The sequence below is a fragment of the Rhinolophus sinicus genome, chromosome 14 (assembly GCF_057876585.1).
Source record: "Rhinolophus sinicus isolate RSI-liver-muscle chromosome 14, RSI-T2T, whole genome shotgun sequence".
Classification (NCBI taxonomy): Eukaryota; Metazoa; Chordata; class Mammalia; order Chiroptera; family Rhinolophidae; genus Rhinolophus; species Rhinolophus sinicus.
Window position 1 is genome coordinate 269830 of NC_142514.1, and position 18598 is coordinate 288427.

General features: G+C 55.0%; 1 protein-coding gene and 1 long non-coding RNA gene across 6 annotated transcripts; one reads left to right on the forward strand and one right to left on the reverse strand.

Annotated features, from left to right (window-relative positions):
• Positions 1-42: 42 nt before the first annotated feature.
• C14H1orf159 (chromosome 14 C1orf159 homolog) lies at positions 43-18597 on the reverse strand. 5 transcript variants are annotated; one of them, XR_012497122.2, is made up of 10 exons: positions 18246-18597; positions 9338-9434; positions 9034-9122; positions 7321-7396; positions 5453-5614; positions 5138-5203; positions 3711-3845; positions 2493-2518; positions 1404-2390; positions 43-1100 (listed from the first exon to the last, which is right to left on the reverse strand). XR_012497122.2 is itself a non-coding variant. In XM_074334340.2 (10 exons), the coding sequence occupies exons 1-10, from the start codon at positions 18444-18446 to the stop codon at positions 1003-1005; spliced, it is 981 nt and encodes a 326-aa protein (XP_074190441.1). In that variant the 5' UTR covers positions 18447-18597; the 3' UTR covers positions 43-1002. The 5 variants fall into 5 exon arrangements, 4 of the variants coding, with proteins under 4 accessions (XP_074190441.1, XP_088646158.1, XP_088646160.1 ...); XM_074334340.2 differs by having other exon boundaries at positions 2360-2390; XM_088790032.1 differs by having other exon boundaries at positions 43-2390.
• LOC109434820 (uncharacterized) lies at positions 9429-12272 on the forward strand. Its single transcript, XR_002135878.3, has 3 exons — positions 9429-9687; positions 10672-10786; positions 11077-12272. It is a non-coding gene; the product is annotated as an uncharacterized LOC109434820 (long non-coding RNA).
• Position 18598: the final 1 nt, after the last annotated feature.

Here is an 18598-nt window from a genome sequence, read left to right on the forward strand (position 1 = left end):
AGCACCCTCACTTGGGAACAGATAAACTTGGAGAGGTGAGGATGGGGAGAGGAAGCCCTGAATAGTTTATTTGACACTGATTTCAAGCCGGCTCTCTGGTCTCAGCTGCTGGCCAGGACACTGGTTCAGGTCTCGAGGAATGAGGTTGAATCTGTCAACTGTCAGCGCCTGAGATGGCCATCGCCATGCGGGATGGCACAGGAAGATGACCACAGGCCCTGCCTCAGGCTCCTGGACTGAAGGAGAAAATGTGGATGATGCCGAGGGTGTGGGAAGGAAGCCAGCACTGAGCCCAGGACACAGAAGGTGGCTTTGCATGCTCCTTCCTCCACAGGGACCTGGCAGACCTCCTCAGCTCAGGCAGGACCAGACAATCCAGGCAGCCATCATAGGTGAACATGACCCTGGTGGACACACCATGGGGGCCCAGCCTTGACCTCCAGCAGCCATGGGCCACTGTCCATCCCTGGGGCCCAGGCGTGGGGAGCAGACGAGGACAGCGGTGGCTCTCAGACTTTTGTATAAAATGCATTTCGACTAAAAACAGACAGAAGTCAGTAGGAAACAAGCCCCTGGGAACAAGTGGTCATGGCTTGGGGTCATGGCCACAGCAAGATAGCCCTGCAGGCGCCTTAGCCTTGGGGGCCGGTGCCCAGGCCGTCTCCCACCCCGTCTGGATACCAGCTGGGACACCCAAAGGCCTCACTCCTCTTAGAGGGGGGCCGGGGTCTGTCTGGCCCAGGGCACTGCAGGCAGTTGGCCTCCGGGAGCTCACTGTCCCTCCAGGGGGCCCAGACCTTCACAGCCTCGCCCCCACTGAATCGGGGGCACCTGCTTCTGGTCAGCAGCTATTGGCGGGCAGGAAGCACCTCCTGGCCTCTGTCGCTGAGAGACGAGAGCTGAGCTGGGCGAGTGCAGGCCTGTCCGAGGTCTTGCCGGGCAACGTGCCCTCTGCGTGCCAGGCTCCCTCCCTGGCGGTGTGCGCAGTGTGGGGCCTCGGGGTCAGACATTGCTGACCCGTGCCTCCACCGAGGAGACAGCTGTGGGGCCCGTGTCCCTGTCTGAGGGCCTCTCGCGCCTGACGTAGCGTGGCTTCCGCACTGAAATGGATCAGAGACAGGTGGGTCGGAGCAGGCCTGAGATGGCAGGGCCAAACTCCCAGAGCTCTGGGCAGCAGGCTGTGGAGCCGCCAGCCAGGGGGAGACCCTGCTGAGCTCCCACCACCAGTGAGCAAGTGGCTGCATGATGAATGTGCACGGACCCCTGTGCCCCAAACGCCTGGACAGGGCCTGGCATGCTCAGAACACAGAGCCACAGGTCACGGGATGCACTGTAGGGCTGAATGGGAACCCCAAAACGTGTGCCCACACCCTAAGCCCTGGAACCTGCACATGTGACCTCACTTGGGAAGAGGGTCTTTGCAGATGTGATTAAGGATCTCGAGATGGGCTCCTCCTGGATTATCTGGGGGCTCTAAGTCCAGTGACCAGTGTCCTCATAAAAGGGAGGCAGAGGGACAAGAGCAGATACATGGGAGAAGCCACGTGAAGAGGGGGCAGAGGTGGGAGGGATGCGGCGACCAGCCCAGGGACGCCTCGAGCCCCCGAGGCTGAGACAAGTAGGAAGGACCCTCCCCCAGAGCCTCCGGAGGGGGCGCCCCCCCCAACCAGCTCCATTTCTGACTGCCTCCTGAGCTGTGAGCATGCATTTCTGCTGTTTCAGGCCACTGGAGGACGCATGCAGGGAACTTAAGTGCAAGATGTTGCAGACAGGCTGCTTCAGAAGGCACACAAGTGTCTCAGGGAGCAGGGCAGACCCAGCTGACCAAGTAACTTCTGGTCCCCGAGACCTGGCCTCCCTTGTCCCCACGCCAGACCTCCCCGTATGGTGGCAAGAAGACGGACCGGGGAGAGCCCAGTGCAAGCTCTGTGGCCTGCAGCTGTGTGACCTCTCTGCTCACAGCCTCACTGTGCCCACACCACCTGGAGCCATCTGAGGCAGGGCACACCTGACCTGGCAAAACTGAAGGAGGGGCCGCAGGAGTTCCCTGTGCCCAGCTGACCTGCTAGCTAAGCCGGCGCCAGGGGTGACCCCGGGACCTGGGCCGGGAATTCTCTTCTGATAGACTCAGCATCTCCGAAACAAAGGGAGAAGGCCTGAAAGCCGTGGCTGATTAAGGGGAACATGGCCGGCATCCTGAGCAGCCAGGGGTGGGGACCTGGGGCCAGATGCCACCAAGCCCCCCACCAGCCCTGCAGTGGCCCCTGGAGGGCAGCTGATCCCGCAGACAGGTCTGACATTCCAAATTCTTGCCGAGACAAGCACACCTCCGGGCAAGAAATAGTGAGAGCGGACGTACCTGAGGACGGTGGTGGGGGAATCATGGCGGCCTTGAAAAAGGGAGAAGGCACAGTGAGACCTGCGAGGGCCCCAGCACAGAGGCACAGACACGGGCACAGACATGAGGATGCCAGCCAGCCCAGGTTACTTACGGCTTCACCAGGCTGCAGGGCCGGGGCTGTGGGGAAGAGCACAGGGATCACTTACAGGCCATGCAGCTGCCTCAGCCTGGGGTTCCCTCAGCCTGGGGGGGAGTCCCTAAGCCTGGGGGTCCCTCAGCCTGGGGCGGAGTCCCTAAGCCTGGGGATCCCTCATCCTGGGGCGGAGTCCCTAAGGCTGGGGGTCCCTCAGCCTGGGGCGGAGTCCCTAAGCCTGGGGTCCCTCAGCCCAGAGTGGGGTCTGCAGGGCTTGCAGAGGTTCTTCCCAGGCTCCAGGCCCAGCTTCAGCCAGCAGTGCCCTCAGTGTGGACGTCGGCCTGGCCGCTTTTCCCAGCTGCACTGGCCCCAGGCCCTACCTCCCACCCCGAGCAGAGCAGACATGGCAGTCCCGACTGCATTTCTCTCGGCCCCAGTGTTGCACGAACCAACTGCTCTACCTCCCGGGTTCCCAGGAGCCTCAGGGAGACCACCCTCCTTCACTGGGGACGTGTGGCCATGCTCCTGCTGCCCTGGCCTGTCCCTGGGCCTTGGCTACCTAGGCTGACCAAGCCCAGCTCTGCAGACACTGAGTGGGCCCCACACCGCACACACACCAGGACCCCATGCCCACCACTGCACAGCTGACCCTGAAGGCCCTGTCCTGACTGGCAGCGTGGGGCCAGCCGCCACTCAATACCAGGGGCTACAGCAGCCCCCGAGGCACCCAGCGCTGGCTGAGGGTGGCAGGCAGGCCTCTGGCTAACCGCCCCCGGCACTGTCCACTGAGGAGTTGTATTCATTGGCTGGACCACGTGCCTGGCACATCTAAAGAGCACAGCAGATGTGGCCATCTCTTCACGAGGAAGGCAGGGCCGGTGCCCTGGCCCAGTATAAGCTGGGGTGGCGTGCACCAGCCTGGCTATTCCCAATCCCAGCTGGGCAGGGAAGAGGACATGGCTGGAGGGGGAGCTGTGGGCCAGTGGCTCTGAGACTTGCCCCTATCGGCGACCCCACTATGATGGCTCAGGCTGTGGAGTCACACCAGCACCCTTTGCACTGAAACCCCATGGGACCATTCCTGGGAAGTGACTGCCACTCTTATGCTCAGACGCAAGAACCGTGTGACAGCCCAGTCCCCTTTGCTGTGTTCTCCAGGAGGCTTCGCGCTGGATACCCTGCCTCTCGGCCCCAGCACAGCCCCATGGCAGTGTCCCAGGCAGCACAAGGAGGTACCTTTGTTTGTTCCATAGCAGAGCTGGGGCAGTTTGCTGGCACGCTTGAGGTAGAAGAACATGGCCACAGCGAGGATGAGGCCCGAGCTGATGATGAACGTCCCCAGGAAGAGAGAGGCTGCCACTCCAGGGCCCCCTGCAGGCAAGGGCAGCTCTGTGTCTGGGCCCGGGGACCTTGGAGGCCCGTACCTGAGCATAGCTGGGTCCCCACAGGTCCAGCCATGCTGATGGATGGTGTGGCCTGGGGACTTTACTGGACCTCTCCAGGCCTCAGGCTTCTCAGGGAGGTGGGACGCAGAGTGGGTTAAGGACTCCAGCCCAAGAGCAGCAGCCCCAGCATCCCTGCTTCCTCAAGACTCAGCCCAGATGGGGTCCCAGGCACCGCATGCAGGGCTTCCCCATCCCCTTGCCCCTCGGGAGCTCGTCTGCTGTCACCCAGAGGGGCCTTCCCAGTGCATGGCAGCCAGCCGCCTTTACGGGGTCAGCATAGGGTTGTGGGCAGGGCTCTGGACACACAGAGGGACCCATCATCTGTGGGGTGGTGACTTTCTGACCGAGACACAGGCATGAGGCTAAGAGAAGGGGAGAACTCCAGCCGAGGCGTGTTATGCCCCCAATGTTCTGTGATGAAAACGACTCAGCAGGCAGGCAGCCAGACTCTTGGGCCTTCCTCCTGGGCCAGCCCCGCTGCCAGAAGCAGCCTGGTCAGAGGGCAGGGCTGTCTGAGCCGACCCCACTGCGACCCCTGCTCCACTGGCCTCCACCACCCAATCAGTACAGTGCCATTTGCCTCAGGTCTGGAGACTCCTGGAAAACATGAACCCTTGGTCCAGGTCCAACATGTCCTCTGCTGGAGGACCAGTGTCTGGAGGGACACGACCTCCATCACAACCCAGTCATCTCAGAAGAGGGCAGGTCCCACTCCAACTGCAGAGGCCCCGCAGCCTGGGCACCATGCCCCAGGTAGGATGGGACGCCCGGCAGACAGGAGTAGGCTGGGGATGGAGTGCCCAGGCAGTGGGACCTGAGTCTGCCCCTGGGCACCAGGGGGCATGGCAGCCTTTCTGTCTGGCGTGCAGTGTTTACAGTCTCCTCTAAGCCCTATATCCTAGAAGAGCCCCTGGGGACAGGGCAGGGGGTCCTCAGGGTGTCCTCTGAACTCTGCAGAACCACACATTCTGAGTGGACCGAGGGGTTTGGGGGCTAGGGGGGAGGCAAAGGGTGTGGCGAGTGGCTGTAAGGGCCGCGACTAACGAGACCCATTCTGAGGCACGTGGGAGGCCACGGCAAAGGCCCATGCCAGCTGAGCCCAGCTCTAGGGCTACCGGACTCTCCATTGGCCCTGCTCTGTGCCCAGGGCTCATGGCTGGGGTGGAGTGTACTTGACCGTGGACATGGCCCTGCTCTGGTCTGTTGAGCTAGACTTACCGAAGTTTGGCCGCCCAGGCATCCCTGTGCTCCTGTTCACGGGGAGCTGTGCGCCCCGGCCAGTGACTGTGGGATTAGAGCTGTCGATCAGTGCTGCGGGCTCGGGGAGCAGCCCAGACAGAGCACAGGAAGGTCTGTACCCAGGGAGCCAGAGGCACAGCCCCAGGGGGCGTCACAGGCCAGAACCCAAAATGGGCGTGATCGTGGAGGTGGAGTGACTGTCACCCCATAGCTGTCCTGAACGGACAAGACTCGGGGACACAAGGGTCCTGGGGGGGCACCCGATGCTCTGGGGACAAGAAAGACAACCCCCACCTGGTCCTGCAGAACTCGGAGATGTGGCCGCTCGGTGAGGAGCAGGCCCGGTGGGGTGAGGGGGTGACGACAGATGACTTTTGCACTCGGAGTTGCTGTGGGTCCCGTTCCTGCATCGCACACAGCTGACGCTCCCGTCCTCATTCCAGCGCCTATAGCAGCCTGTGTGGAAGGGGTAGCGAGAGGCTCGCTGAGCAGCTCAGAGCAAACTCACGCCAGCCTGCTGCCTTCTGGAAGCCAGTTCCTCTTCTCAGGTGGGGAGCATCTTTGGGGGGCTGTGGGGGAGGCGCTGGTGTCCACCCAGGGTCAGCTTCGGGAGGCCTAGGACCGGGCCTGGCGCCAACACAGCCACCCTCCCGAGAGGCACCCAGGCGACGCTGCGTGTGCTAGATGAGCAGGAACCGCGGCCACACAGCAATTTGAGAGGCTTTTCGGAGTCCAAGTTGAGATTCCCGTGTAAAGCTCCAACCAGACTGAAAGGGGCCATGCGGTCATTCCGGGTCTTGCTGCTCTTCTGTAAATCACCGAGTGAGGCTATACTTATTTCTAAAGCATGTCAGTCTCGCTATGCTTACCTTTGTAGAGGGGAGACTGCAGAGGAAACTTAGGCTTCAGGAGAACTTACAACTCATTCTTGCCCGTGGATGGCGTGGCAATGAATGCTTCCAGCCCACGCCAACCTCGGACTATGACATCGAGCTCACGGTCCCAACTTCCTCCCACCCTCTGACCTGGAACCATCGAGAACTAAAACCACCCCAGCCCTGCAAACTAAGGCTGGATGACTGGACATGAACTTCAGAGAAATCACCTTGACCAGTCACGCAGGGAAAAGCTTTGTGCCTGCTGCCATGCGAGCCACTCAAAAAGTTAACGAGAACCCCTAGTGCCGTCAGCAGAGACAGTCAAGCTGCAGAGCAGGAAATGCATCCCAAATTGCCACTGCTGTCCTCACTCGAGCCAAAGGTGCTTTCAGCCCAACATCCAGAAATGTTCTTAGCTAACTGCTCTCCATGCTCAAAAACCGGGTTGCAATTTGCTCGAACTGTGAACTTTGTTTTTCTTTTGTTTCTACAGAAATACCTCTCCTCTGACAACAGACACCGCCATCCGCTGGGAGTGACAGGCGGGCTCTGTGCCCGTGGGACAGAGCAGTCAGGCCGGTCCCTTTCCACTTGGTCCACTACAGCCTCCAACTTGGCTTTTAACACGTGAGGCTCTCCGAAGGTAATGTTTCTAATGGGGGACTGAAAGGGACCAGAACACGTCGACCCCAAATATGCCTATTTGACAGAAAGGTGGTTTTCACTAAAGACAATTGAAAGCACAGCAGGTCCAGGAAGGGTGTTCTGACCTCTCCATTTCTTCCTGAAAAGCACGAGACAAAACCCCGCAGGGAAGATGTGCCCTGTCCCAGGAGGAGAGGGACAGTTACATGGCCAAGGACAGAAGTGAGGCGAGGACACTGTGCATAGACCGTGTCAACACCACTGTGGCGCCCTGAGCCTCCAGGTCAGGAGCGGGCCGGGAAAGTCCTGTTTCCTTATAAGGCTGTGTCAGGGCACCCGCACACATCTGTGGGCTTCTCCCGCTCGCTCGCTCATGTCTTTCGTCAGCCCAGTTCTCAGGTCCAGTGGGGGCTTCCTAGGGCGGACAGCTAATGCCGTACCCCCCACTGCTCAGAGCCATAATCTCCTCTCTGGGTCCTGCCCCACCACCCAGAAAGGGGCAGCCAGGCCGGGAGGAGGCTCGGGTGGGCTGCCTCTGCCCGCTCCTCTAGTCGCCCTCCAGGGTCCTTCCTGTGAGGTCACCATGGGCGTGAGGAGCTCGAGAGGATGGCCTAGGTTCACTCACACTGAAGTGCTTACCTGGGCCACACAGGCTTGTGCCTGGGCAAGTGGTGTTGACATCTACCATGTCCACACAGCACTCGGACTGCTGGCCCTAGAGAGGAGACGGCGGTCAGTTTCCAGACCCCACCGCCAGGTGCTTGGTGCAGGATGGGCAGGCCAGGCCGAGGGTGGGTCCGCAGAGGAGGCACCTTGAGAGCTTGTCCCAATGCCCAGAGTTCCGGCCTCTTCTAGAGTCGGTGTTGGGTGACTGTCCCCTGCTTACTGGGATCGAGAGGACTCAAGGCCCCACAGCATGGTGCTCCCGGGGACAGAACGTGGTGTCCCCAGCGAGCTTTGATGACTGAATAAACAACCATATCCCCCAGCACCTGGACTCCCAAAGGAGAGGAAGGAGAAACCCTTGGGGGCCTGTTGGGGGCAGCCTGGCAGGGCAGGAAGTAGTCCTGGGGACCCGTCCCCGTCTGTGGGTGCTCTGTGGTTTACGTGGTTATCTCCTCCGCTGCCTGACTGGCTGAGCACTCACGGCTCGCCTGGAGGTGGTGGGGCTGCGGCCGTTTCTCCACGTGGGTACAGCCACTTGTCTCGTGGGCCACAGGCGGGCTAGGGTGGGGCATTTCAATCTATGGAATTATTTGTCGCCATGTGCCAGATGGTAGCTTTGAAAACTAAAAATCAAAGCTTCTAAGCCCCACTGCAGTGCCTTCATGGCAAAGGGAAGCACATTTTTCTCGACCTTGATAAAATGTGAAGATGAACAGAGGCCCCATGGCCTCCCTGGTGAGGGCTAGGCGGCTGGCTCAGGCGTGTCTGCCGTACGCTCCGCTAGCACAGACCAGCCACTCCAGCATGCTCTCTGTGCTTCCTCCACACCCTTCCCTTAGGGCTGTGCAGCCTAGTCCCCACAGAGGAAGTGCCTGGCCCGGGGCAGCATCTCAGGGGACGAGCAGCAGCAGAGGCACCCAGTGCTAGCATTCACGGGGCTGGACGGCTGAGGGGGATTCCCAGGGCATCTCAGCGCCATGTGTTTTGTCACAGCTGAGCTCGTTTCTCGTGACGGGAACACAGGGAACTGCGAGGGGCCCCTAAGGGGTGAGTGAGGAATGGCAGGAGCATCCACAAAACCACAGGAGGGGCCGAGGGCCAGCTCACAGTTAAGGCCAAGCCATCCTGGCCCTCCAAACCCTGGTGGAGGCAGAGAGGTGGGAAGGCCCCATCAAGCTTGGACGATGTGAGGGCAGGACCAGTGCGCCTCCAGAAAGCACAGCGCAGCCCATCCATGTCATCAGCTTGGGAGAGCCAGGACACCCGGCTGCAGGCCTGTGGGGACCCTGCCCGATGCTGCTGCTCGCCTGCAGTGTGCGGTCTCTGCCCGCCCCAGCAGCTGGGCAGACAGCTCCAGGCTCTGGTCAGTTCCACTGGGTCAGTTCTGTAGAGACCCTATTTCAGCTATACAACAGGTCCAGTTTGGAAAAGATAGAAAGAAGGTTCTAGCAGGCAGAACAGAGCAGGAGCCAGTGGCAGGGCCTCGACTTTGCTGCCCTCCGAGAGGCACAGGCCCCTCTGACCCTGACCGTGGGCTGGGTCAGCGTCTCTGGGGCCTGGCAGGCTGACCTCTGAAGGTGAAGGGTGAGACCCCCTGGGTGAAGGCCCCCCCTCTGTGCAGGGCTGGAACAAGGGCTCAGACTTTACTTCTAGGCACCCACGCCGATGGTTCGACAGGGCACCTACCGCAGTTTCTGAGGATTTGCCGGCAACTTCTGCCAGGAGGCCGGCCAGGAGGACGGCTCGCTGGAGCGTCATGTTCCGGAGCGCAGGGTCTGCAACAGAGAGGGACCCTGGGGCCACGGTCATGCCTCGCCGGCCCCACCTCCAGGGCCCGGCCCCGCCTCCAGGGCCCGGCCCCGCCTCCAGGGCCCGGCCCCGCCTCCAGGGCCCGGCCCCGCCTCCAGGGCCCCGCCCCATCTCCAGGGCCCCGCCCCGCCTCCAGGGCCCGCCTCCAGGGCCCGGCCCCGCCCAGGCGCGGCACCCTTACCTGGCCCTCCAGGACACAAGCTGCAGACATCCAGCTCTTCACTGCCCAGCGATCGGTGGCCAGGAGTCTCACGGCCCGAGTCCCACCGGTCCGAGGCCTGCAAACCAAGGTCCCGGATGAGGCCCACTGCTGGTCACTGCGCAGCCAAACCAGGCGAGGGCCTCGGCCTCTGATGCTTTGCGTCCGACCGGACTTCCCATAAGGAGCCCCCACAGCAGGGGACCGGACAGCCGTCTGGGCCATCTGGATCTGGGCTCCAGCCGGACTCAGTCCTTCCTCTAACAGCTTCAGCCACGCGCCGCTTCCTGGAGAAAGGACCGAACATGGGTCTGGACGAGCCGTTCCTACACGTGAGTTCGATGGGCTTGGCCGCCTGTCACCTGATTCTGTCCTAGTATAATAAAACCCTAATTCTCATCTCGGACATCTTTACCCCGAGACGGACTTGTCAGGCGGCGAGGGTGCTTCTGGGGCGGACACAGGCCAGGCAGGGTTTCTGCTGCTCACCCCACTTTCGTCCCAAAAGAGTGCATGAAAGACATGCATGTGGGGCGATAAAAGTTATTGTGTAAACCTGTGACACAGGGTCATTCATGGCAGAGCAGAAAAACTTCTGAGGAGATGTGGAGAGGAACGCAAACAGGCAACAGTACCAGACTGAGGGACGTTCCCAGCACAAAAACACGTGACTGCGGGCACTCCTGTGCCGGAGCCGTCACAGCCAGAGGAACACGCACAGACCCACACAGTCCCCAAGTAAATCGTTAGGCACAGTTTCAACGAATTTCTGTTAACTTGCAAGGGGTAACCATAGTTACAATCTGTCCCAAACACAGCTACATATTTTGACATATAACAGTCACCTTCAAAAGATCTTTTACTTGACAAAAACAGCTCCAGGGTCGAGGCCACGCAGGGGGTTTTAGGTTCCCGGGAAGGAACTGACCCTGCTCCCCTCTTAGCTGGGGGTGAGGAACTGCCTCTCCAAAGGCCAGTGACCAAGAGTTCCCGCCTGGAGGGGCCTGGGGAAGAGCACCACGGCCCAGCCAACCTCCTCCAACAGGGGGGCGGTGGAGGCCGGTGACACTCCTGAGCCAGTGATATCTGGACAAGAGAGTTGGGGGTCTGTCCTATAATCCGCTTTGCACTAGGCTCAGTTCAGAGCTGATGAGAGGAGATGGCCAGCCCTGTTAGGCGCCTCCTCCCAGCCTAATTCATGCCATCCCATTAAAAACGCATGCCTTTCCCAAAAGCACCGCCTCCTTTCTATGATGGGAAGTCCCTTTAGATAGAGAGCAGCTATCAATGTCATATCACTGATGCCTTGTCTACAGGACGTGACCAAATGCCACCTTCGCTTCTGGTCCACTTAACTTTTGCTCAGCAAGACCGCCTTCCATTGCCTCATGGAAAAGTCCAGAAGTCACAGACGCTTCTGCTCACTGTCTGGTAAGAGACACCCCGGGGTCACACTAAGTCACCAAACACCATTTCAATTCAGGACTCAAAGTCCAAGGTTCTGATCCACTTTCATCTGCTGTTGGTCAGCTTCAGGGAGATGTAATTTACAAACAGTGAACTGCACCGGTTCAAGCACACAACCCGGGAGTTTGGAGCCTCTCCCGCTGTTCCATACCCCCACACTGCCTCCATACCGCTGGTGCCCTGCAGAAGATGCCTGAGCCCCTGCCAGGGCGTCACGGGGCTGACCCATGGCTGCGGGAACTTGTGTTTTCTAGAGTTCCGTCAGCAGGACACAGCGCGTGCACGCTGCCTCCTCCTTCCTCCTGCACTACTGTTCCTAGACTCCTCAGCACCTCGTTCTGCTTTGTGGCCCAACGGTATTCCATAGTGAGGACACACGACGTTCCCTTTACTCATGCACCTGCTGATGGGCAGCTGGGCTGCTTCCAGGTTTTGGTAACTGACTAAGCTGCTCTGGACATTCTCCTCCACGTCTTTGTATGGACATGTGTTTTCATTTCTCCTGGTAAATACCTAGGCTGGAATGACCAGGTCAAGGTAAGTACAAGATCTGACAATTAAGTTTGCCAACTTGTTGCAACGATGTTGCTAAACTTTTTTGATATCAGAGGGATTGTTCATTATGAATTTGTAGCAACGGCACAGTTAACCAAATGTACTATTTGGAAGTGCTGAAAAGGCTGCATGAAAAAGTTAGACAAAAACGACCTGAACTTTTCGCCAACAATTCATGGCTCTTGCATCACGACAATGCACCCGCTCACACGGCACTGCCTGTGAGAGAGCTTTTAGCCAGTAAACAAGTAACTGTATTGGAACTCCCTCCCTACTCACCTGATCTGGCCCCAATGACTTCTTTCTTTACTCAAAGATAAAGGAGATATTGAAAGGAAGACATTTTGATGACATTCAGGACATCAAGAGTAATACAATGACAAATCTGATGGCCATTCCAAGAAAAAGAGTTCCAAAATTGCTTTGAAGGGTGGACTAGGTACTGCCGTCAGTGCATAGCTTCCCAAGGGGAGTCCTTGGAAGGTGACCATAGTGCTATTCAGCAATGAGGTATGTAGCACTTTTTCTAGGATGTTTGCGAACTTAACTGTCTGACCTCATAAGTACACATTTAACCTTGTAAGAACCTGCTGGTCTGTTTGTCATGGCGCTCACACTGTGCGTGTCCCCACCAGCAGTGTATGAAGGGTCATTTGTGTCACATGCATGCGTATCAGTGGGTGTGCAGCGGCACCCTCCTTGTGTAAACTTGCATTTCCCTCTTAACTGACGATGATCAACATCTTTTCGTGTTCACTGGTCATTTCTGCACCTTCTTACATACTCTTGGGAGGGGGTCTGTGTCCATTTTGTTTAACTGGGTTGTTGTCCTTCTGTGGTTGAACTCTCTGTACATTCTTTGTTGGATGTGTGTATTACAAGGATTTTCTCCCACTCTGTGCTTGCCTTTTCGTTTTCTTATGGGGATCTTTAGAAGAGCAAATGTTCTCATTATGATAAAATGGAACACATCCAGTTTTTTCTTTTATGGTTCTCACTTTTTGTGTCCTAAGAAAGCAGGGCTTATACTACCTGAGTTCAAACTTTCTAGAAAGCTTCAGTAATCGAGACACTGTGGTAGTGATTAAGGATGGACATAAAGATGAATGAAGCAGAACAGAAACTCCAGAAACAGACCCACACATGTGCACTCACCTGATTTTCAATAAAGATGTCAAGATAATTCAACGTGAAAAGGAAAGCCTTTTTAACAACTCAAGATGTAAAAGCCAAAACCATAAAACTTCTAGAAGCAAACACAGGAAACCGTTATGACCCTGCGGCCAACGCAGAGCTTTCTTAGGACAAAAAAAGCAAGAACCATAGAATTCAAAATGGATGCATTCTAATTGAAGGGTTTAGTCCATTAGCATTTAATGTAATTATCACTAAGGTTAGACTTAGGTCTACCATTTTTTTATTTTCTACTTGTCCCTCTGAGCAGGAAGTAAGAGAGTTCCCATCCACACCTCACCCTCACACAAGCAGAGCCTGACCCACAACCAACATCCTGCCCCAGAATGGCACCACTGTTACAATCTGTTACAATCGATGACCCCACACGGACACATCACTGTCACCTTCGGTCCATATTTACATCAGGGTCACTCGATGTTATACATTCCAAGGGCTTTGGCAAATGTGTAATGACACTATGGTTGGGCTCAGGGCTACCCCACTTTATTGTTTTTTTTTCTGCTTATTCCTCTGGGGTTTTGTTCCTCCATTCTCTCTTTTCCTCCTTCTTTTATTTTGAGTATTTTGAAAATTCCCTTTCAATTTATCTCTTGGTCCATCAGTTACGCCCGAGTGTAACTGTATAGCTGCACACTGCACACCTTCCATCTTAAAACGATAGAAAAAGAAGAGCAAATTAAAGCCAAATTAGGAAGATGAGAGAAAATAGTACAAATAAGAGGGGAAATGAATGAAGCAGAAAATAGACAAAAGTTAGAGAAAATAAGCAGTCAAAAGTCGAATCTTTGAAAAGATAACTAAAACTGATAAACATCTAGAACAAGAATAATCAATTAAGAAGTCAACACAAATGATCTATATCAGAAATGAAAGAGATGTCACCATAGATCCTACAAATATGGTGGGATGATTGGTCAATATAATAAAAAACTTCATGCCAATAAATGCAACAATGTAGATGAGATGGCCAAGTTTACTTAAAGATACAAATTATCAAAAACGATACACGATGAAGCAGAAAATCTGAATAGCCTCATATCCATTAAAGAAATTGAATTCATAATTTTAAAACTCCCCACAAAGAAAACAACGAACCCAGACGGCTTCCCTGGTGGTCTATCAAATGTTTCAGGAAGAAGGAATACCCGAATTCCACAAAGTCTGTAAGAAAACAGAGGACAGGACATGTCCCAGCTCATCTATAAGGCCAGGAAAACCCCGACAGAAACCCAGACAAGGACATCACAAGGGAAAATACAGACTAAGATCCCTCACAAACACAGACCCAAAAGTCTTCACAAAATCTTCCTGAATGACACACAGTAAATAGAAAAAGGTGATGGGGCATGACCAAATGAGCTTCTTCAGGAACACGAGACTGGCTTAACATATGAAAAGCAGCCACTGTAATCCCTATTTTAACAGTTGAAAGGAGAAGAAAAAAATCATATGACTAATTCAGTGGATGCAAAACAAGCATTTGACAAAATGTCAGGCCCATTCATGATAAAAACTCTCAGCAAACCAAAAATAGAAGAAACACCCTCAACTTGATAAAAGATATTATAAAAAGAACGACAGCTAACATCATGTTCTAACAGTGAAATGCTGATGTTTCTCCCTAAAGATGGAAAGTCAAGGACGTCCGTCCATTCTTATCTCTGCTGTTCAACACTGTAGGTTCTAGCCAGTGTGGCAAGGACAGAAAACAAATAAAAGCCACAAAGATTAGAAAGGAAGAAGTGAAACTGTCTCTGGGAAGGTGGCATGATTGTTTACAGGAGAAATCCCAAGAAATCTACAAAAGATCCCTACTATCATTTATAAGTGAATTTGGCAATGTTCCAAGAATATAAAGTCAATATACAAAATCAATTGTTATTTCTATATACTAGCAACAAATAATTGGAAAATGAAACTTAAATAAATATTTACAATGGCAGTGGGGATCAATTTCATAAAAATTGTCTAAGACCTGTACACTGAAAACTAAAATCCAGGTAAGAGAAATTCAAGATCTCAATAATGGAAAGACTATGGCATATGGTATAACATATGTATGTATATACACTCATTATATTGTATGGATTAGCGGGCTCAATTTTATTAAGATTCTTCTCAAAATGATCTATTATTTACTACAATCCCAATCAAAATTATAGTGGGCATATTTTTGAAGAATCAACAGGCTGATTCTAAAATTTATATGAAAATGGAACAACCCAGAATAGACAAAGCAATTTTTAGAAGAGGAACAAAGATGGAAGACAGACTACTTTGCCTGAAGACTTATTACAAAGTCACGAGACAGTGTGAACCGGTGAATGACAGATAGATCAACGTAAGAAAATGGAGAATCCAAAAATAAACCCTCACTAACACAGATTTTGACAACACACCAAAGCAATTCAATGGGGAAAAAAGTTTTTTCAATAAACGGTGCTGGGACAACTGGTTACTCGTATGGAACAAAAACTGAACTTAGATTCACGGCATCTGAAACATCAACTAGAGAAGGCTCACGGGGCTAAGTGGAAAACTGACTCTCAAAGCTTCTGGGAGAAAAACACAGGAGTGTCTTCGTGACTTTCGATTATGGAAAGCCTTTTAGGTAGGACACAGAAAGCATGACCCCCCCCAAAGAAAACAATTAATAAATTGAACTTCATCAATATTAAAAACTTCTGCTCGTGAATACACCGTTAAGGGTGGACACAAGGCTCTATGCGCTTGTCGAAACCCACAGAACTATGTATCACAGACAATAAACTTCCACGTACAAAAAACACATCAGCAGCAACCAGAATGTCAGAGATCTCAGGATGGAATGCAACTGACCACGGAATCTAACCATGTCATAGACGTGTGACATCAACATACTGAAGGGGATGGGGAAAAGGAGCTGGCCGCAGAAATGGTGTCTGGACTAGACCCGGGAAGACTGGAGACACAAGTAAGTCCGTAAACTGTGCTCTGGTTGGTAAATCGGCTTCTCGTAGGGTTGGGTATAGGTGAAAGGCCCTGAAACTGCTCTGCATGTGCACTGGGATGGGACCAGTAAGAAAAGGGTGGCAGGTGCTGGGAGCCAGGTTCCCATGGGGGTGAGAAGGTTACAGACTCACAACTGAACACATACACATGTCCCCTTGCTGTCCGCTGAGAGGACTACTGCAGAGGCACGGCAGTTCACTCCTGGGTGTCTGCTCAAGAGAAAGGCAAACATGTCACAGGTGACGTGTGCTAGAGTGTGCATGACCTCTTTAGTCACACGAGCCAAACTCAAGGAACCCACCTACGTGCCAACAGAGGACACAGTACAGGTGGCACCACCCCAGGAGCAGTGGTAACACAGCAAGACGGAGGAGCCTCAGCAACCAAAGCTGGACATGAACGGCCCGCACGCTTCAGCTCCATTAAAACAAGATCTGGCAGAAACCAGAGCGCTTGCTCCTGGGGGCTGGGTCTGCAAAGGCTTCTGGGGTTTCCGTCAGCCCAGCAGCCATGACAAATCGGAGGAATGGCCACAGACTAGACATGAGGGGTGGGGAGGTCCACGATGGCAATGTGGTGTCCGGGCGTGTAATGGCCCCATTCCCGCTGTGTGCTCACAGGGACTTTCCCTGGTGCATGCGACAGGAAGAGGGGAGATCTTTCCCTCTTTGTATTAAGGCACTAACCCCATCATGGGGACCCACCCTCATGTCACCCTAAGCACCTCCCAAGGGCCCCACCCCCCACTTACCCTGGGGGGGGGCAGGGCTTCATCCTATGGACTTGGGGTGCACAAAGTTTCAGCTCACACCACGAGGGGACCTTCAGGGGTGACAGAAATGTGTTCTGATAGGTGTGCAGGTTACATAGCTGAATGCATTTGTCAAGTGGTCAAATGGGACCTCTGCACTTCACTGTAGCTCAATTATACCTCAAAACTAACTGAATAAATGCAACTCAATTTCTATTTTGAAATGCTAAATTATTGGGTAAAAAACTTCTACAAAGTAATGAGAAATTCGGTGAGAATTTACACTGTACTGTATATGTTCTTCCACGCCTCTTCTTTTCCCTTAGAAGAATTGGTTTCAATGAGGATGTGATGTCTCAGCTCACTGTGACGCTACACAAGTCACACACAAAGATTACTGCGTGGAATTGTTTCTGGTCGGGCTGCAGGGTGCTGGCAGGACAGCCATGTAAGCAGGCTCTCCAGGAAGCCTTGCCTGGTGACCCCCAGGGGGAGTGGACCACACCACACAAATGCTCAGGCCACTGGAGAGGGAGTGGGAGGGCCGGTGGTCCATCAGCGTCTGTGTTTCAGGTGGGCTGATCTGTTCGTCCCACTGAGCACAACACAGGAGGGCCAGCTGGATCCCCAGCCCTCAATGTAGGTGCTGCTGGTCATCGGGTAAGCAAAGGGAGCGGGTGTGCAAAGCGGTTCTCAGGAAAAAATGAAAACTGCTTCTCAATCCAAAAACCCCATCTCGTGCAATGCGAAAGTAAATGAATGCTGTAGTCGATCTGATCGGGGTAAAGGAAACGTCCCAGTCTGGGGCCTCCCGCTGAGGTCGTGTGTGCTGGGTCCCCGTGCTGGGGCACCACTCAAAGGCATCCTTTGCTTTGGGGTGCAGAATTCCCACCCAAGCTGTGCTGTGGGGACTAGAGGTCCTTCTTCAGGCGAATCACAGCTCACCTTGGAGGACAAGGGTGATATAAGGAGGGGCTGGGAGGGGCCTTGGGGTCCTGGGGATGCTGCTGTGGGCCAGCCCACTCAGGTGATCACACGCCAAGACATCCATTTGCTCTCTGCTCTGCTTGGAGTACGTGGGGGGGGTGCACGTGCCAGGAAGAGAAGCTTTCGGGGTAATCCCGATTTTACTTCCTTCTATGAGCTTCTAAACGCAATGCGGCTATTAACACCCTGGCTGAACACAGCCTCTAAGGAGCGGCGCTGGGCAGGGGAGTGGGAGCGGGAACAACCCGGCTGCGCCATTAAACTGCCGCGGCCCCGCCTCCCCGGGTAAAACCACCAGGAAGACAAAGGGCCGGTCTGCCTTCTCCGGATACTGTCGTCACTAAGAACGCAAAACAAAAACGGGGCAAAGTTTGACATCTTCGAATTTAATAAGACAGGCGCTTAAGAATTCAGTTACAAAACAGTTTTTTTTCCTAAACCACCTGCTCTCAAATCACAAACTGAAACATCAAACTGTTACGGTGACAACACAATTGTTATGGTGAAAACCTACATTACGACTAAACCTTGACTATTTCGTGGCGACAAACGGACTAAGATAAACCTGGAAGCTTCAAGGAAAACAGCTCGTCAGGTCCCGGACAGTCCAGCGCGGCCCCACCTCGCCCCGTGCGACGCTCGGGTGGGTGTCGGCACCCACCTTCCGGAGGCCAGGGAGTGTGTGTCCTTCTAGGGCTTCGGGGCTCGCGGAGGGGATCCTAGGTCCAGTTACAGGGGGTCCCTTCGCTCACAACGCCCGGGGAGGATCGGTGGCCCCGGGGGGGGCCCGGGTCCCCGCGGACCTTTGTCCACACTACGCGCACCGCCCCCTTCGCAGCGGCCGAGACTGCCCCACCCGGGTGTCCGCGCCCCCAGGGCCGCCCCGGCCCCCGCCTCCGGCCCGCCCCACGGCCCCGCCGCACGCCCCAGCCCCTCACTCACCCCCGCGCCCTTCGGGTTCCTCTTTCGTACCCCCCGCCCTCCAGGCGGTCGCGCCGCGCCCTCTGGGACTTGTAGTCTCTCTGCTGCCGCAGCCCGGGTGTCAGGGCGCGCGCTTCCCAGCTCCAAACTACACCTCCCGGCGGTCCCCGCGAAAGCCCACTCTCGCCAGTGGGTTCCGGCACAGAGTTCTCGTGAGGTCATGGGAGGCACGCGCGGAGCGACCTGGGAAGTGAAGTCTAGGGCGCCTCAGTCCTGTTGGGGAAGGACGGACTACACTCCCCAGGATTCATCGCGCGGGCCGTCGCGGCGTTGCTAGGAGACCGGACAGTAGCGGTGTGGGCCAACAGGCGAGG